The sequence below is a fragment of the Fukomys damarensis genome, unplaced genomic scaffold (genome assembly GCF_012274545.1).
Source record: "Fukomys damarensis isolate Sample0158 unplaced genomic scaffold, DMR_v1.0_HiC HiC_scaffold_30, whole genome shotgun sequence".
Classification (NCBI taxonomy): domain Eukaryota; kingdom Metazoa; phylum Chordata; class Mammalia; order Rodentia; family Bathyergidae; genus Fukomys; species Fukomys damarensis.
Window position 1 is genome coordinate 20131990 of NW_022900942.1, and position 17854 is coordinate 20149843.

The window sequence follows — 17854 nt, forward strand, 5'->3', positions numbered from 1 at the left end:
TGGTGGTGCAGGCCTGTAATCCCAGCACTCGGGAGGCTGAGGCAGGAGGATTGGTGTGAGTTCGAGACCAGCCTGGGCTACATAATGAGTTCCAGGTCAGTCTCAGCTACATAGTGAGACCCTGTCTCCAAAAAACAAAACAAAACGAAACAAAAAAAACCCCGAAGTATTACAGACAGCTAAGTTAGATAGAAATAGTACAGGCAGACAGGGCTTGGCCCTTAAGGGAGTCAGTGCAGAAGATGAGAACAATTACAACTGTGGCTGAAGGGGTATCACTGGAAGGCCAGGCCTCAACATGAAGATAAAATGACCAAGCCTACATGCCTCTCCCTAAGCAATAAATTAAAGATTATATTATAAATGATATCACTTGGTCCACAAAGTCTAGATAGACATCAGTCACCCAGGTGGGTGACCAGAACCTCCCAAGCCATCCCTTTCTAACAAGGTCTTTATTCTTTCCACATATACTTACAAAACGACGTGCTTCCCCACTGGATAAATGTTATGTAAGCAGCTATTCTTATAACGTTATTGGTCTATCATAGCTTTAACACTTGTACCACCTCATGAGTTTGTTCCCATCTTGTGGTTGTGTTCTATAAAACTTCCTTTGAGAAGTGGGCTCATTGGGAGCTCACTTCCAGGCCCCCTTCTGTCTCTCAGGAACTATCCAAATTTTTTTTTTCCTATTCTTATCTCCTCTTGTTCCTTAGAATTCATTCTTTGATTTTAAGGAACAGAAATTTAGTGTATCAGACATCTAGCAGGTTACTTCTCTTATATCAAAAACGGAATGATTTTTTGGCAGTCCAGATGTTACCCCAATTGAGAGAAAAGTGAAAAAAAGATAGCATTACCTTCTGTATAGTAATGACTCCTTCCTGTGTATCTTTGTCAACAGATATCTTAAAAATTCCCAATCCATCACCGTCGACAATTTTGTATTCCATTTCAGCATTTACTCCTATATCTGCATCAGCAGCTTTAATTCGTGCCACAACTGAGGCTACTGGTAATGATTCTGGGACATTATATTGGTAAGACCCTGAAAAATTCAAAATAAGGAATAAACAAAACTTTACCCTAAGGTAACCAAAAAGACAGACAGACAAACAATCATGGATTTGGTAATTCTGTATCAACTTTGCTTAATTCACTGTTATCTTTTAGTAGAGTAGATGCTAAGAATATGAAAGAAGATAATAAGGCAATATGAGACAAATGGAGAGTTTCATATAGCCTCAAGAAATGTGATCATTCTGACTCAATAATGATAACTGTGACAGCAGAAACAGATGGCCTGAGGAAAGACAAGAGAAGATTCACTTTTCCTGTAGTTCTCTACTGGTCAAAAAAATGCTGTCTTTAATAATAAAAAATGTTAAAATAAAATGTAATTAATATAAAAACACCAAAGAAAAATAATTGAATTTAATTAATATGATATGCACAAATAACAAGAGACTAGCTCAGGCTTCTGTTGGACAAATAGAACCTAAATGTTTCTGACAACTTAATGTTGACATTTACTTTGTGTCTTTTAGAAAGAAATTTTTAGGAAACTGGAAAAAGAGGCATGAGTCTATCAGTCTTCTTTTAGCTCATAAATTTGCCAGGTATAAGAATGTGTTTTGTGGATTTTATCTAGAGCCTAGTTAGAGCACAACAGCACAAGAACATAGGCAATCTTATTTAAATAGAAATAATGAGAAGTAAAAAGAAAGAAAATCTATAAAAATTGTTCTCTTTAAACTTTGTAATAATTTATTTTATCACTCTTCAACAAAAACTGAAGCAAGACAGCAAAAACAAAAATGTAGTTTGAAAGAAAGGTAAAGAAGGCAGGAAATGTCTCAGAATATTTTCCTTAACCATTTTTATCTAATAATTTACTTTCTCTGGCATCCTGAATCTTATTCCATTTCCCATTGGTTGGTAAAATGTGGTGCATTTGTTTTTTGATATGAGGAGAGAAAAAAAGATTCTGTTCGAGAGGAATATATAAAAAGGATATGCATCTATATAGAAAGGAAATACATATTTATTTGAAGGCATTATTTAGGTTTAGACTGATACTTGTTGCTCTTATCTAAAGATTGTGTGGTTACACTTATTTTTTAAGTTCCTGCAATATATGCTTACACAATTTTTCTGTGTTGTCTTTCAAACATCTAGTAGTGTCCATCATAAAATTCAAACAGTTTCAAAGTTAGAATAGTTATTAAATTATAGAGAAAAAAATATCAGCAAAAAATTAAAATTTCAATGGCTTATCATGGTCTTCCCCCTTCCTTCACTTTAGTATGTAAAATAGCATCTAACAAATTGGAAACTATCTTAGCAAGGCATAACTGAAGCTACTAAAATTCTTAATACCAATTCTTATCACCCTTGGTTTAAAGAAAGGTTAAACAGTTAATTTTCTTATGAGCCCAAGATAATACATTTTTCTTAAAATCTCTTCCTTTTACTCCATAGTAAACTATCATGAACACAATAAAAGCACCCCCACAGGTTGAATGAAAACCACTGAATAATTTTTCATATTGCAATGCTTGTTTGCCCAACCAAATAAGCACTAAAATATGTTAAGATATCTAAAGAAGCAATTTTGGGGCTAGGGATTTTGTTCAGTGTTTATACTGCCTGCTTTGCAAGCACAAGGACCTGAGTTCAATCCCCTGTACCAAAAAAAAAAAAGAAAGAAAAAAAACTAATAAAGAAGAATTTAATTTTATTTTCTTCATTGAGTTTGTTGGTACATTTTAGGTATACAGTGGTTACATTCATTATTGGGATCTTGTACCTTTACATAACAGGTCTTGGTTCTCATTTTTTTCCCTTGTCCCTGCCCTCCCTTCACCCCTCCTCCCCTCCCCCTTTACAAACACTTTATTTCCATTTTTTTCATTTTCTCATATTTTTCCCCTTATTAGCTTTCCCCTACCTACCCTTCCCACTTTCCCTACACCTTTAGCCCCTTTCTTCCTATTTTACATTGTCTATTATCTCATTAGGATCTTATGTACTATTATAGATTATTCACATCAGAGAAACTATTCGGTATTTATACATATGTGACTTATTTATTTCACTTAGGAGTATATCCTCAATATGTATCCATTTTACTATGAATGAATCTAATTTTTCATTCTTTATGGCTGAGTAACATTCCATTTTGTAGAAAAAACACATCTTAAAGAAGCATTTTTGAAGGAAAAAATAGTTTCTCTCATTGATCATAAAGAATACTTGTTTGATATTATTTTCTTCCTTCTGTTAGTAAGAAATTTAGCTCTCTGGCTGGGGATTTAGCTCAGTGGTTCCACAGCATGCTTTGCAAGCACAGGTATCCAAGTTCTATCCCTGGTACCCCCCCACTAAAAAGAAATTTAATTCTCAATTTTTATAATATAAGCATCTTAAAGGCATTTTAAAGACATCACAGCCTATAAAATGTTGTTAATCTTTTTTGTAATTCTAAAAAAATGCGTGTGAACAAAAAATATATAATTGACTAAATTTTTTCAAAGACCACTAAGAAGAGGCTGAGATGAAATATGTTCTTGCAAACAGAATATTTCTTCCTTGAAAATATTTTCTTTTCCTTCTTTGATAAGTCAAAAGCCACTTGGTCAAAGAAGCTGAAATAAAGGCTTTAGAGTGATTTATTTTGAAAGACTCATTGTTTTCACATGAAACAAGGCAGAATTCTCAAAGAAACATTCAGTATTCATGAACTGGTTAACATGAAATGAAAAATAAAAATTTTATTGCTCCCGTAAATCTTCAAAAATTAAACAGTATGTTTTTGTGTGAGTTGATAGCATATTACTAATGGGTAAAAAGCTCATAATTTAAAGAAATACGTGAAGAGGAGTCTTAGATTAAAAGACTACCACACAAACATAATTAACAACTGTGTAGTATTCAAAATGTGTATGGAAGAAAATTCGCATTGTATTTAAATGAAATAATACAGATATATTATGGCTGTAGTTTTCTTTGGTGCTCTTATTCTTTGGAGTCAGTTCAAATTGTGTCCCTATAAAATTGTTCTGTTTGAATACAGTTACAAAATTAAATCTTTGAGAAATATTTGAAAAAGTCCTTTAAATTTTTTTTTTTTTGGTTTTGTTTTTGTTTTGTTAGGTTAACAAATAAAGTGAATTAACAAAAAGAATAACTTACTTCGAGGAAAGCGAGGTGGATTATCGTTGACATCAGTTAGTGTAACAGTGACTGATGTAGTTCCTGAAAGTCCGCCATTTTGACCAACCATATCTTTTGCTTGAATCACAAGCAAGTACTGGTCTTTAGCCTCTCTATCCATGTTTGGAAGGGCAGTCTTGATGATTCCTGTAAAATTTCAAATCCCAGTAAAATAAATCATGCATCACTCCATTGCAAGAAAAATGAACATTTAGTAGCAAAACTTTCTTCAGTTGTTGTCTTATGTTATTCTATTTACTTTAATTGGAATGTATTTTAAAGACTAAGGAGATATTGTAGTTGTATATAGTACTACAAAACAGAGAAAATAATGTAATGTATTTTCAATATTGTATGGAAAATATTTTTATCTTTCATGGAAATACAGTTTAGGAAATAACTTACTAATAAATAAAAGTAAGCAGTTGTTCAGATTTATGAGACATTATATGATTACATAGCAATGAACTTATCCTTTCTTTTTCATCCTTTCCAATTAATAATAATTTTTTGTCAATTACCAAGATATTAATTGTCAAAGATAAGTGACATACCTATGTTAAGAAAGTATTTTTTCTTTTTTTTTTCAGCTTTAATTGAATTTATTGGTACATTTTAGGGATACAGTACAGTTACATTCATTTATACCTGAATACTCTCAAATACGCACACAAATGCACACACAACAGCAACACATTCTTAAACTGTACATTTCAATTAAAGTTACAGAGTAGGATAACTTGTTACTCCCATTTTATTACCCTGTTTATAAATGGGAGCTGTTGCTATACTCACAACAATATAAAATTTAAGTAACACATTCTTTGAATACTTTTGGCTTCTCACACTCCATTTATGATGAATCTTTGAATATTACATGAAAATGAAAAAGTCATATACCCTGAGTTTACCTGGTAACACTAATACATTAATATTTTTCTCAGGATCATAATTTTTCCAGATATATTTTGTTTGTTCTTCAATATTTATAACTCTAATCTATAGCAAAATAATCACTGACTTCACTAACACTCATCACCCACAAGCATAACATGTGACTAGGAGTTGTAGAATTTAAATACCTCCACCTTTTTCTATTTTCTGTTATGTGCATATTTATTTATTTTTCCTCTTAATCATATTTTCCACTCATTTTAATTGATTAATGGTGTTATTTTGTAAGATTTGTACCTAAATATAAAATATTTTAATCATGTCTTTTATGTTTTTGTATCAGGAATCAAACTCAGGGCCTTGTGCTTGCCAGACAGGTGCTGTGCTGCTGAGTTACATCCCTGGTCTTTATTACAACCATTTCTTGTGTAACATTTTTTTAAACTATCTTTAACATTTGCCCAAAAAGCATGTTTCATCTATATGAAAAAATGTTAACATGATGAATCATTTTAGAAAATTGATCTAGTCATTTGTAATTGTCTCTCACTTGTCCTTCCAATATTACTAAATATCAAAGAGCTACCTACCATCTTTGAAATTTTTTTGGGGAGAGAAGGTCATAGCATTTCAAAAAGCAAGGAAATGAATCATTGCAGCCTTATTCCCTTCTGGTGAGTGTTAGAGGTATTACATTTGAAAGCCTCATTAGGATAGAAATCTGGTAATTACTCACTTATTTTTCACACCTTTAATTGTCTCTTTACAAGAGATATTATAAGCAATATTTTCCAAAGCTAAAATCATCACAAAGTTTGCAAATTAATGCATGTGGTAAAATGGATGCATATTGAGGATATGCCACTCCTATGTGAAATAAATAAGTCACACATATGTAAATACTGAATAGTTTCTCTGGTGTGAATAAACTATAATAGTACATAAGATCCTAATGATATTATTGACAATGTGAAATAGGAGAAAGGGGCTAAAGGTGTAGGGAAAGTGGGAAGGGTAGGGGAAAGCTAATAAGAGGAAAAATATGAGAAAATGAAAAAATGGAAATGAAGTGTTTGTAAAGGGGGAAGGGAGGAGGGGCTGAAGGGAGGGCAGGGATGAGGGGAAAATATGAGAACCAAGACCTGTCATGTAAAAGTACAAGATTCCAATAATGACTGTAACTGTACTGTACACTTAAAATGTACCAATAAACTCAATGAGGAAAAAAATACATGTGGTAATGCAAAGATAATTCAGAAATGCCTCAACTATTAAACACATTTTCAATAGTAAAATAATTGAGAAAAATTGAAATTCAATGAGTATTCAGAAATTATAGTTGCACTGTCTTTGCTAGCTTTACATTTACAACCATCTACATTTGAAAAAGAATTACCTTATACTGAATTTTATTTTCCATGCTTAAATAGAAATATTTTTATATACCCACAAAGAGCTCATTGATAACACTTTATTTCTGAACTGGTGAACATGAGCATTTTTTACTTAGATCCCTACAATCAGTGAGATTTTCAGGAAAAATAAAAATCATAAGTTAATAACAGTCATTTATTATAAAATTAAAATTAAAATACACATAAATTTAAATAATTATTAAAATCATAAGCAAAATTTAAAATCATCTTTTAATGTTTTATTGTCACATTTTAGATATACAATGCAGTTACATTTATCCTAGAGATCTTGTACCATAACTTGGGTATTATTTTTCCCCATTCACCGAGTCTTCCTTCTCCCCTCCACCATTCCCTATTTATAATGACTTTGTTTCCATTTTTTTCCTTTTCTCTCATGTTTTCTATTCTCATTTTACCTTTCCCCTACCCCACCCATTTGCCCAATACCTTTAGACCTTTTCTTCTTATTGCAAAATATCAATTATACATTTTGACCCTAATTTACACATTCAGTTTATCACACCAGGGAAACTATAACCTTCTTGTACACAAATAACAGACTCATTGAGAGAGAAATTAGGGAAACAATCCCTTTCACAATAGCACTCAAAAAAATGAAATATCTAGGAATCAATCTAATGAAGGAGACAAAAGACCTCTACAATGAGAATCACAACACTCTGAAAAAAGAGATCAAAGAGGATATAAGAAAATGGAAAGATATCCCTTTTCCTGGGTAGGAAGAACCAATATAGTGAAAATAGCCATACCAAAATTGCTATACAGATTCAATTCAATCCTGATTGAAATTCCAACAGTATATTTCACAGAACTAGAGAAAACGATTGGAATCATTTTAATGAGAAAAACATCTACCCATTATGTCTTTAGAAAACAAAATGGCTTAGATAATAGATATCTGAATAAGAATTTTTCCATAGATATATCATCTCACTCAGTAATGCAGAACTTCTCATTTTATTTTAATTGATGTTCATAAAAACATTTTGTCCATAAAACATTAATTTATTTTGGTATTGTTCAACAATTATATTGGTTTTAGTCTGGGAAAACAATTCTTATGACACTCAAATGTCTTGTAAGTGCTGCCAATTTCTTTAAAGTATATTTGGTTATGTTGGAATTGTCTTAAATTTTTGGTGTCTATATCATATAAGACAGATAAGCATCATTTAAAAAATTTATCACAATGAAGGCAACCACTTTAAGAGACTGAATTCTGCATACTTGGACTTTGACTTAGCTTCAGCTCTCTGAATGAATTCAAGAGACCCAGGACAGGAGAGTACTCTTTCTAGGAAGTTCAACTCAGTACAACTACATCAATAAACTGATACTAGTTTTTGGTAATTCATATCCAAAATAAAACAGTAAAAAAAAAAAAACAAAAAAAAAAAACAACAACAACAAAGAACTCCTGCTTTCTCAGGGGTCTAACTGAGAAAAAATTCTTCTCTTCACTAGCACCTGAGGTGGATGCATTCAAGCTTCCAAACCATGTAGATCCCCCAATCTGTTCATTGCAATCTTTATTTTCTATAGTCACTCCAAGAGTTGTATGACCATGCAACTAAAAGATTAGAAACATCAATGTCTTCATAGCTTCTATTTATTTAGTAATACAAATCAGGAGATCAGGACCATGAGTAAACTACAGATATTTGTTGCTCCCATTGTAAAAAGTGAATAGATAACCCTTAAGATAGTACTAAGTTGAACAGGAGACTCAGTGCACAATTATAAAACAGTGAAGGATCCATGTATTCTGTCTACTTGCTTTGCTTTCAACAGGAATAAATCAGATGTCATGTCAGCTCCACTGAAAACCATTTCAAAATGGGAAGATTTATGTCTATAAGAACTTGTGAATGAGTATAGCAAATGTAACTGGTAATGAGTTGAATATGTATATAATACATTCAGTCTCTGGCAAAATATATTCTTAATTCTTGAAAATAGCTCAGTGAAACTAATTAAACTCTGGTTTTGGTGATTGCTTCAGCAGCACATATACTAAACTTTGGTTTTGTGTTAAATCAATGACTGTAATATTATTTATTTAGAAATATGGTGCATGTTCAGGAAAGAATTCAAATTCAATTTTTTATGAGAAAAGATACAGCTTCATATTTGAATTCACTGGGATCAGCTGCAATGTTATAAATGAGAGCTAAGTACTCCTCTACCCATTTTCAGGTTGTGTAACAATAATCATGTGTACAAATTCTTTCAGAGTCATAAATGCTACCTTCTTTCCCTAGGAGAGCCACTTCTTACTCTGTCACTAGCATGCTAAAGACAACAAATTATATATACATTACATTATAGCTTGATAATCACTGAAATTTTTAAAATTGAAAAAAATCAACACATTATAGTGTGGAGTTAATTAATAATAAAATGGAAGAAAAATTGGAGAATGGAAGGAGCAAAATATCTGTAGGTGTATATTTACTTGAGAATGAATTGCATTGGGAAAATAGATACAGTTGTTCAAGTAAAAAAGCTATTGGACCTAACACCTTGTGACTTACTTTTGTGTCACAAATTCTCTTACCTATTTGTAAATTGACAGCAAGGAATAAAGGCTAGAGTCAAGTAATACTCCTTCTTACAAATATAGAAAGTGGGGCATGATAAAAGAATACCCTGAACTAAGCAATTTCAATGTTTAAGGATAATAAATATTCAGGGAGCTTGAAAGTGTTTTCAAAAGAACTTCGAAAACAGAATGTTTTCAAAAACATAAATGTTTAAGGCATGCTTTCTTATTTGAAAATACTCCTTAATGAGAGTTTATATACTAGAATATTAATTATAAATGAATTTAATAAAATAGTCTATAAAATAAAGTATTGTTGTCACTTATCAGTGGTTCTCCCAAATATAAATAAAATGCGTATTCCTGGCTCTTTTAAGAAGAATGCTGCTATTTACCTGAAATAAAAATGCTATGGGAAAATATTTACAAAATAAATATAATTTTTTGATATTCATTTCATTTTTACATAAGAAGTAAAAGATGGGGCCAGGGATTTAGCTCAGCGGTTCGGTGGCCTGCCTTGCAAGTGCAAGGACCCGAGTTTGATCCCAGTACCAAAAACAAAAAGAAGTAAAAGATGAATATCTTCTTATTAAATTTAAACTTCTAAATTTTGTATTTCATCTTTGTATTATTTGTTTGTCTATTTGTAAGTACATCATTTAACATAATAAAAAAAAGACAGAGAAGTGCTATAAATGTCAAAGTCAGAAGCTTTTGGAAATCCAAAGGATGCCAGAGCTAGCAACAAATGAAAAGTCACTGAGCAAGAACTCTTCTTGCCATCTGTGAGGGACCTATTCAGAAGGCCAAGGCCCTTACATGAAATGGGTCAAACTATATAAGGGAACACAAGTAAAACACCTTTCTGGGTGTAACTTGTTATAATGGTACCAGTCGTAAAAAGCTATGATGCAGCAAATACATATGCAACATATAATGAGGAATCATGAAATCAACTCCTTGTGTTTGAGAAAGAACTCTTAAATGACAAGTTATTTTAGGACTCAATCCATTTTTTAAAAGTGGCTTCATGGCTTGGAAACTGGTCTATCTTTAGAGGAAGGGCATCTGGAACCTGCAGCAGAACCTTCCAGAGTTCATCCCTGCAGGAGGTCAGGGAGCTCAATCAGTGCCTCGCAGCCAGAAATCAGTCTGAATCTCAAGGGCCTGCTGCAGGCTTGCTGAGACTAATTAGCTTAGATCTGTGCACTGCTATCCATGATGTCTCTTGTGACAGCAGAGACATACACTGAAGGACACCCTTTACTTTTATTTTTAAAATTAGTATTATTATTTTATTTTCCTCTTATTTTTAATTTTTAACTTTTATTTTTTACTACTCTTTTCTAATTCTTCCCTTTTTCTTTCTTTTTTAAATCTTTTCTTTCTCTTTCCCATTCAATATCTCTATTATTCCCATTTTTTATTTTTTTAATTTTAATTGAGTTTATTGGTACATTTTAGATATACAGTACAGTTACATTCATTATTGGGATCCCATATTGTTCTTAATCTGATCCTCCCCTAATTTGGATTTCTTCTGTCTTTTTTTTTCTTCTCTCTTTTTTCTTCTCTTGATTGTCATTAGCTTCAAAGGAAAGTGAGTACAGTTTCTAGTTTTCCTATTGCTATTAAGCTGCTCTGTTCTTGTTTTGTTATTTCATTCTGATTTTTCTTATTGTCTTCAACAGTTTCCTAGAGTCTGCGTGATCTCCTTCTGTCCTACAGTCTCACTTCTAACCTTCCCCTATCCTTCTACCTATGTATTCTCCTTTTCCCAATTCCTTCTAAGTCACCATCCTAAAGGGTAAAATTGCTATGTTGAGGAGTTTATTCATTATAAATATTTTGGGATGGTCATTCATATGGTTAAAGGTGATAGATTCCTAACTATCAAAAATTGTCATTTTTGTAAGCTGTGATGGATGCTATTGTATCACTTTGGCTATGGTGTTGTGATTGATCTAGTCAGTTGCCTTTCCTGGTATTATGAAAATGAGAGTGTCTCCATGTCATTAGAGGCTCAAAACATAAAGACCAGCTATATCTGGAAGACTGAAGTATTAACCCAGGAATTAAATCAAGGACAGTACCAACAACAAAAATAGAAATGAGAAGACATTAAATCAAGGCAAAAAACATAGACTTACAGCTCACCAAAGGCAAACTCTGGGGAGAACAAGGTAGAAAAGTCTGACAATCAATCACCTGGAAACCCTGAATTATTAACAAAGGAAGTACAAAAACAGAAAAATGAGGCTCTAGAAAAATTCAAAACCGAACTAATTTCCCAGATATCTATAGAGATGGTAAGCTGAATGAAAAGTATGATCAGAGACTCTAGAACAGAAACAGATTAAAAAGAAAAATGGATGAGTTCAGGACCATGATAGAAGCCATGAATGCCAAGCATAGGAAAGAAATGGAAATCATGAATGCCCAATACAGGAAAATAAATGGAATCCATGAAGCAGATTCAAATAGATATCCCAGAGATTAAAAAAAAAAAAAAAACAACTCTATTGAAAGTATACAAAACAGACTGATGCAATCTGAAGACAAAATATCAGATATAGAAGACAGGATGGTGGTCAGTGACCATGAAAAGATAGATGTCTTAAAAATAGTAAAGGACCATAGTAATCAATCCAACAGCTCCTAGATGATGCAAAGAAGAATCACATAAGATTGATAGAACTCCATGAAAAAGCAGAATAAACTATGAAAACATAAAAAAATCTGTGCACAGAATTAATAACAGAAAACTTCCCAGACAGAGTGAAAGAATTTGATAAACAAATGAGAGAGGCATATAGGACTCTAACTAGCCATGATGAAAAAAATATCTATGCCTAGTTATATAATAATCAAGATCAGGGAAACCCAACAGAAGAACAAAATACTACAAGCAGTTAGAGAAAAGAAACAAATCACATGCAAAGAAAAGCCCATAAGAATGACAGCAGACTTCAATACAAACCCTCAAGTCAAAGAGAGACTAGAGTGAGGCATTTCCAGCCTAAAAAGAAAAGAACCTCCAACCTAGACTGATGTATCCTGCAAAATTATCTTCCAAAACTTCCAGAAAAATAAGATACTTCCATGACATAGAACACCTGAGAAACTTCATGAATGCCAAACCAGCACTCCAAAAAATTCCAAACAATATTCTAGACAAAGACAATGAAGGTCAAACACAATGAGGCCCAACAGAGCAAAGCCATTAGACAAGGCAAGAAATTAAAGGGATAGGGAGAAAAATTTAAAAAGGGCCAATAACAGGACAATAACATGGTAATGATAATTCAATCCATATCAGTTATAAGCATTAATGTAATGGCCTCAATTCACTAATCAAAAGAAAGAGACTGGAAGAATGGATTAAGAAGCCAAATGCAAAAATATGCTGTATATTAGAAATATACCTACTTTGAAAAGATACTCATAGACTGAAAGGAAAAGGATGGAAAACAGTACTCCATGAGACAGGAACTCAGAAAAAAGCAGGAGTAGCTATCTTATTTGGAGAAAAAGTAAATGTCAAACCAAAACTAAGTAAGAGAGACAAAGAAGGACACTACATCCTTGCAAAGGGAACAATACAACAGGAAGAGATAACAATTATAAATATATATGCACCAAATACTAATGTCCTCAACAATACAAACAAATATTAAGAGACATGAAAAACCAAATAACACTTATACAACTGTATTGGGGGACCTCAATATTGCACTGTCTCAAACAAACAGGTAATCTACACAAAAAATCAACAATGAAGTAGTAGAACTGAACCAAGCTTTTGATAAAATGGACTTAATAGATGTCTAAAGATTGTTCCACCCAAAAAATCAGAATATACATTTTTTAGCTTCACATGAGTTATTCTCCAAAATAGACTACATACTATTTCATATAACATGTTTAAGTAAGTGCAGAGGAATTGAAGTTATCTCATTCATGGTATCAGACCATAGTGCAATTAAACTGAAGATTAATAGCATCAGAAGCCACAAGAACTTCACAAACACATGGAAACTGAACAACATTCTCCTGAACAATAAATGTGTCAAAGAGGAAATCAAAGAAGAAATTAGACAGTTTTTACAAATAATTGATAAGACCCATACAACATACAGGAATCTAGGGGATATAATAAAGCAGTTTTATGAGGGAAATTCACAGCAGTGAATGCCACACTAGTTAAACTGAGCAAGCTCAAATAAACAACCTAATGATGAATCTTCAGTTCCTAGAAGAAGAAGAGCAAGACATACCCCAAGCTCATACAAGGTAGAAAAATATAAAGATCACAGCAAAATCAATGCAATGGATACTAAGAAAATGATACCAAAAATCAATGAATCAAAGAGTTGATATTTTTGAAAGAATAAATAAAATCAATAAACTCTTAGCCAACTTTATACAAAAAAGGAAAATAGTCTCAAATATTTGCAATTAGGAATTAAAAAGGTGAAGGCACAACAGATCCAGCAGAAATCCAGAGGATCATCAGTACCTACTTTGAGAATCATGTATTCTAGTAAAATGGAAAATACCAATGAAATGGACACTATCTAGGTGCATATGAATTACCAAAGTTGTATGAAGAAGATAAAAAAATTCTACACACCCCAGTTACAATCAGTGAAATTGAAAACATAATTAAAAATTTAACAAAAAGGAAAGCCCAGGTCTCGATTGCTTCACTGCTGAATTCTACAAAACATTTAGAGAAAATTATTGCCATTACTCTTTACACTTTTCAATGAAACTGAAAGGGAAGCAGTACTTCTAAATTCATTCCTGGAAGCCAGTGTTACTTTGATACCAAAACCAGGGAAAGATACAATCAAGAAACAGAACTTAAGGCCAATCTCCCTAATGAAGATAGACACAAAAATCCTCAATAAGATACTGGAAAACACAATTCAGAGGGTCATCAAGAATATCATATACTCTGACCAATTCAGATTTATTCCAGGAATGCAAGGATGGTTCAACATCAATAAATGTAATACACTATATTAACAGAGTCAAGTACAAAATCCATATGATTATCTCAATAGATACAGAAAAAGCATTCAACAAGATTAAATACCGATTCATGATAAAAACTTTGCAGAAAATTGGAATAGATGTTCTTTATCTCAACTTGATAAAGGATATCTATAAAAAAGCCAACATTCAGCATCATACTAAATAGCCAAACACTGAAAACCTTCATGCTAAAATCGGGAACAAGATAAGGATGCCCACCATCACCACTCCTTTTGAATGTAGTTCTGGAAACATTAGACACACCAATTAGACAAGATAAAGAAATTAAAGCAATAAAGGTAGGGAAGGAAGAAGTTAAACTCATTACTTGCTGACAATATGATACTCTGCATGGAAGAATGGAAAAGTACTGCCAAAAGGCTTCTAGACTTAATTGACAGATTCATTAGAGTAGCAGGATACAAGATCAACACTCAAAAATCAAGAGCCTTCTTGTACACAAATAATAGACTCACTGAGAAATAAATTAGTTAAACAATTCCTTTCACAATAACTTCCAAAAAATGAAATATCTAGTAATCAACCTGATGATAAAGCAAAGGACCTCTACATTGAGAAATAGAGCACTCTGAAAAAAAGAGATTGAAGAGGATATATGAAAATGTAAAGACATCCCTTGTTCCTGGGAAGGAAGAACAAAGTGAAAATGGCCATACTTCCAAAACTGCTATAAAGGCTCAATGCAATCCTGATTGAAATTCCAGAAGTATAATTCACAGAACTAGAGAAAACAATACAAAAATTCACTTGCAAACTAAACAGACCTAGAACAGCAGAAGCAATTCTAGACAACAGAGACATGACAGGGGGTATCATAATCCCCAATTTGAAACTATACTACAGAGCCACTGTGACAAAAACAGCATGGTAATGGTAAAAACCAGACCTGAGGATCAATGGAATAGATTAGAAGACACAGAAACAACTCCAGATGTACTCAGCTACCTCGTCTTTGACAAAGAACCCAACCATTCTTAGTGTAGGAAATATAGCCTCTTTAATAACTTGTGTTTCTAAAACTGGATTTCAAGCTGCCAAAGATTAAAACAAGAACCTTATCTTTCACCATGCACTAAACTGAAATCCAAGTGGATTAAAGATCTGAATATCAAAACAGAAAAATTAAACTTGCTGGAAGATAAGTTAGGTAGAACTCTCCAAGACATTGGCATAGGTAAGGACTTTATGAACAAATCCTCAGTAGCAAGGGAACTAGAACAAAGAATCAACAACTGGGATCGCATCTTATTAAAAGTCTTCTTCATTGCAAGAGAAACAACCAACAGAGCTAAGAGACAAACTACAGTATAGGAAAAGATATTCCTCAGACAAAGCACTATTACCCAGAATAAAAAAAGGACTCAAAAAGATCAGGCCCCCCAAATATAAAGACCCAATTGAAAAATGGACATCTGAAATGAAGAGATATTTCTCAGACAAAGAAAAACAGCAAATAAATATATGAAAAAATGTTCAACATCACTGGTTATTCTAGAGATGCAGATAAAAACAACACTGAGATTCCACCTCAGTATGAATGGATGCTATCAAGAAATCAACCATACCTAATGTTGGTATGGTTGGGGGGAGGAAGAAATCCTTCTCCATTGTTGGTAGGAGTGCAGACCAGTGCAACCACTATGGAAATCAATATGAAGATACCTCAAAGAACTAGGATTAGAGTTTACATTTGACTCAGCTATCCCTCCACTGGGTATCTTTCAACAGAATTAAAATAATCTTACCACAGTGATATATGTGCACCCACATTTATTGTGGCACAGTTTGTAATAGCTGCAACTTGGAAAGCTGAAGGGCCCAGAAATTTAAGACTCTATAAAGAAGATGTGATTTTTCTATAAAGTGGAATACTACTCAGCCATAAAGAATGAGAAACTAGTGCTATTTATAGCTAAATGGGTGCACTGTGAGGCCATATCCTTAAGTGGAATAAATAGGACAGCCGTGTAAATTCTGAATAGTTTCTCTAGTGTAAAAAACTAAAAGTGTAAGTAAGGCTCAAATTGTATAATGTGATTGCCAATGTGAAATAGGAAGGAAAGGGCTAAAGGAGTAGGGAAAATGGGAAGCATAGGGGAAAGGAAAGAAGGGAAGTAAAAAAAATGAGAAAAAAAATGGAAATAAAATCTTTGTAAATAGGGAAGGGTGGAGGTGGTAAAGGGAGGGTAGGGGTATGGCAAAAAAAAAAAAAAGAACCAAATTACATCATATAAAGGCACAAGACCCCTATGATGAATGTACCTGTACTATATACTGAAAAAGTACCAATAAACTTAATTAAAAATATCTTATGAAAATCTTGTCCCTCCATAATTTTGTGAATATTATGAATATATAGGATGAAAATCTCCTATCTTTTATGTGTGTTATCTGCTTCTAGTGTCATTTTATTGGCTTATTGAAGTAAGCTGTCCACTTTGCTTTTGGCAGCTACACACATTTGGGTTTTGTTTCAGGAAATATTAAGGCAGAAAATACAGTTACCCTCTGGTAATGTGGCCTTTAAAAACTCCCAGAGATAGAAGATATGCTCTGCAATTTTAACTATGTCTTTTCTCAGTAGTCGAGCAAACTTATAAAAATGCATATACCCAGTGATTGCCTAGGCCTATTTTTACTAATCTTTATTTAGCATATTTTCATAAATTTTTCCTGTCAAAATTTTACTTCATCTCCAAAGCCCCTAGATTTGTGTGGAAAATACTTTATTTCTCACTTAGGAAAGAATCGCATTGACATCCCATAAGGATGACTAACTGAAACTTGAATTTCATCTCTATAAACCCTGAAGGACTAAACACTTTCCTTTTTTTTTTACTAATCTTTATTTAGCATATTTTCATAAATTTTTCCTGTCAAAATTTTACTTCATCTCCAAAGCCCCTAGATTTGTGTGGAAAATACTTTATTTCTCACTTAGGAAAGAATCGCATTGACATCCCATAAGGATGACTAACTGAAACTTGAATTTCATCTCTATAAACCCTGAAGGACTAAACACTTTCCTTTTTTTTTTTCAAAAAGATTTAATTTTATTTTTTCTTTAAAAAACTGTATTCTACATAGTATGATTTGGGCAGATAAAGATGTTTACAATATCTCTGCACTAACATTAGAAATTTAAGCTCCATTACTTACAATGATTACTGTACTAAAAATAATATTTCTTCATCTCACATTATTCTTGCCTGTAGTAGATAATGGTAATATATCCTGTAATATATGATTTATTTAATTTAGATCCTGAAATTAAAATTGAACTTATTAAAGTATCAATGTAATCCTATGTTATATAATTACTTATTTGATCACTTAATGAGCTTTTCAATCCATGGAGTTCTAGGAAAATTCCATTATCTCACAACAAACTAAAAATCCCAAGCCAATTATTAGCAGCTACAAAGTGTTTAACTGATGGAATTACTACATGCTGTTTTGGACTGGGTACACAATGCAGAGTTATAATTTTTGAGAAAATTTTGAGAAACTCCTCAATGTCTTTCTTGACTGAAAGAAGCAGATATATAAGGAGAGAGTGATACTTTGAATTTAGGCTTTACATCTATCATTAAATCAAACAAGTGCATTTTCTACATTCATAATATTCATATCATAAATCAAATAGTTTTACTTACTCTTCTTTCATCCAACACTTGCTTATTATAACTGTTTCTTT

At 32.5% G+C, this 17854-nt stretch overlaps 1 protein-coding gene across 3 annotated transcripts in view; it reads right to left on the reverse strand.

Moving 5' to 3' along the window:
- The window catches only part of Cdh7 (cadherin 7), a 130022-nt gene that overhangs the window by 54429 nt on the left and 57739 nt on the right, over nucleotides 1-17854 (reverse strand). For all 3 annotated transcript variants that reach the window (XM_033757445.1, XM_033757446.1, XM_010642692.2), the window contains exons 5-6: nucleotides 4198-4365; nucleotides 864-1051 (exon numbers count right to left, since the gene is read on the reverse strand). In XM_033757445.1, the coding sequence (XP_033613336.1) occupies nucleotides 864-1051; nucleotides 4198-4365 (356 nt within the window). The remainder of the gene's footprint in view (nucleotides 1-863; nucleotides 1052-4197; nucleotides 4366-17854) is intronic.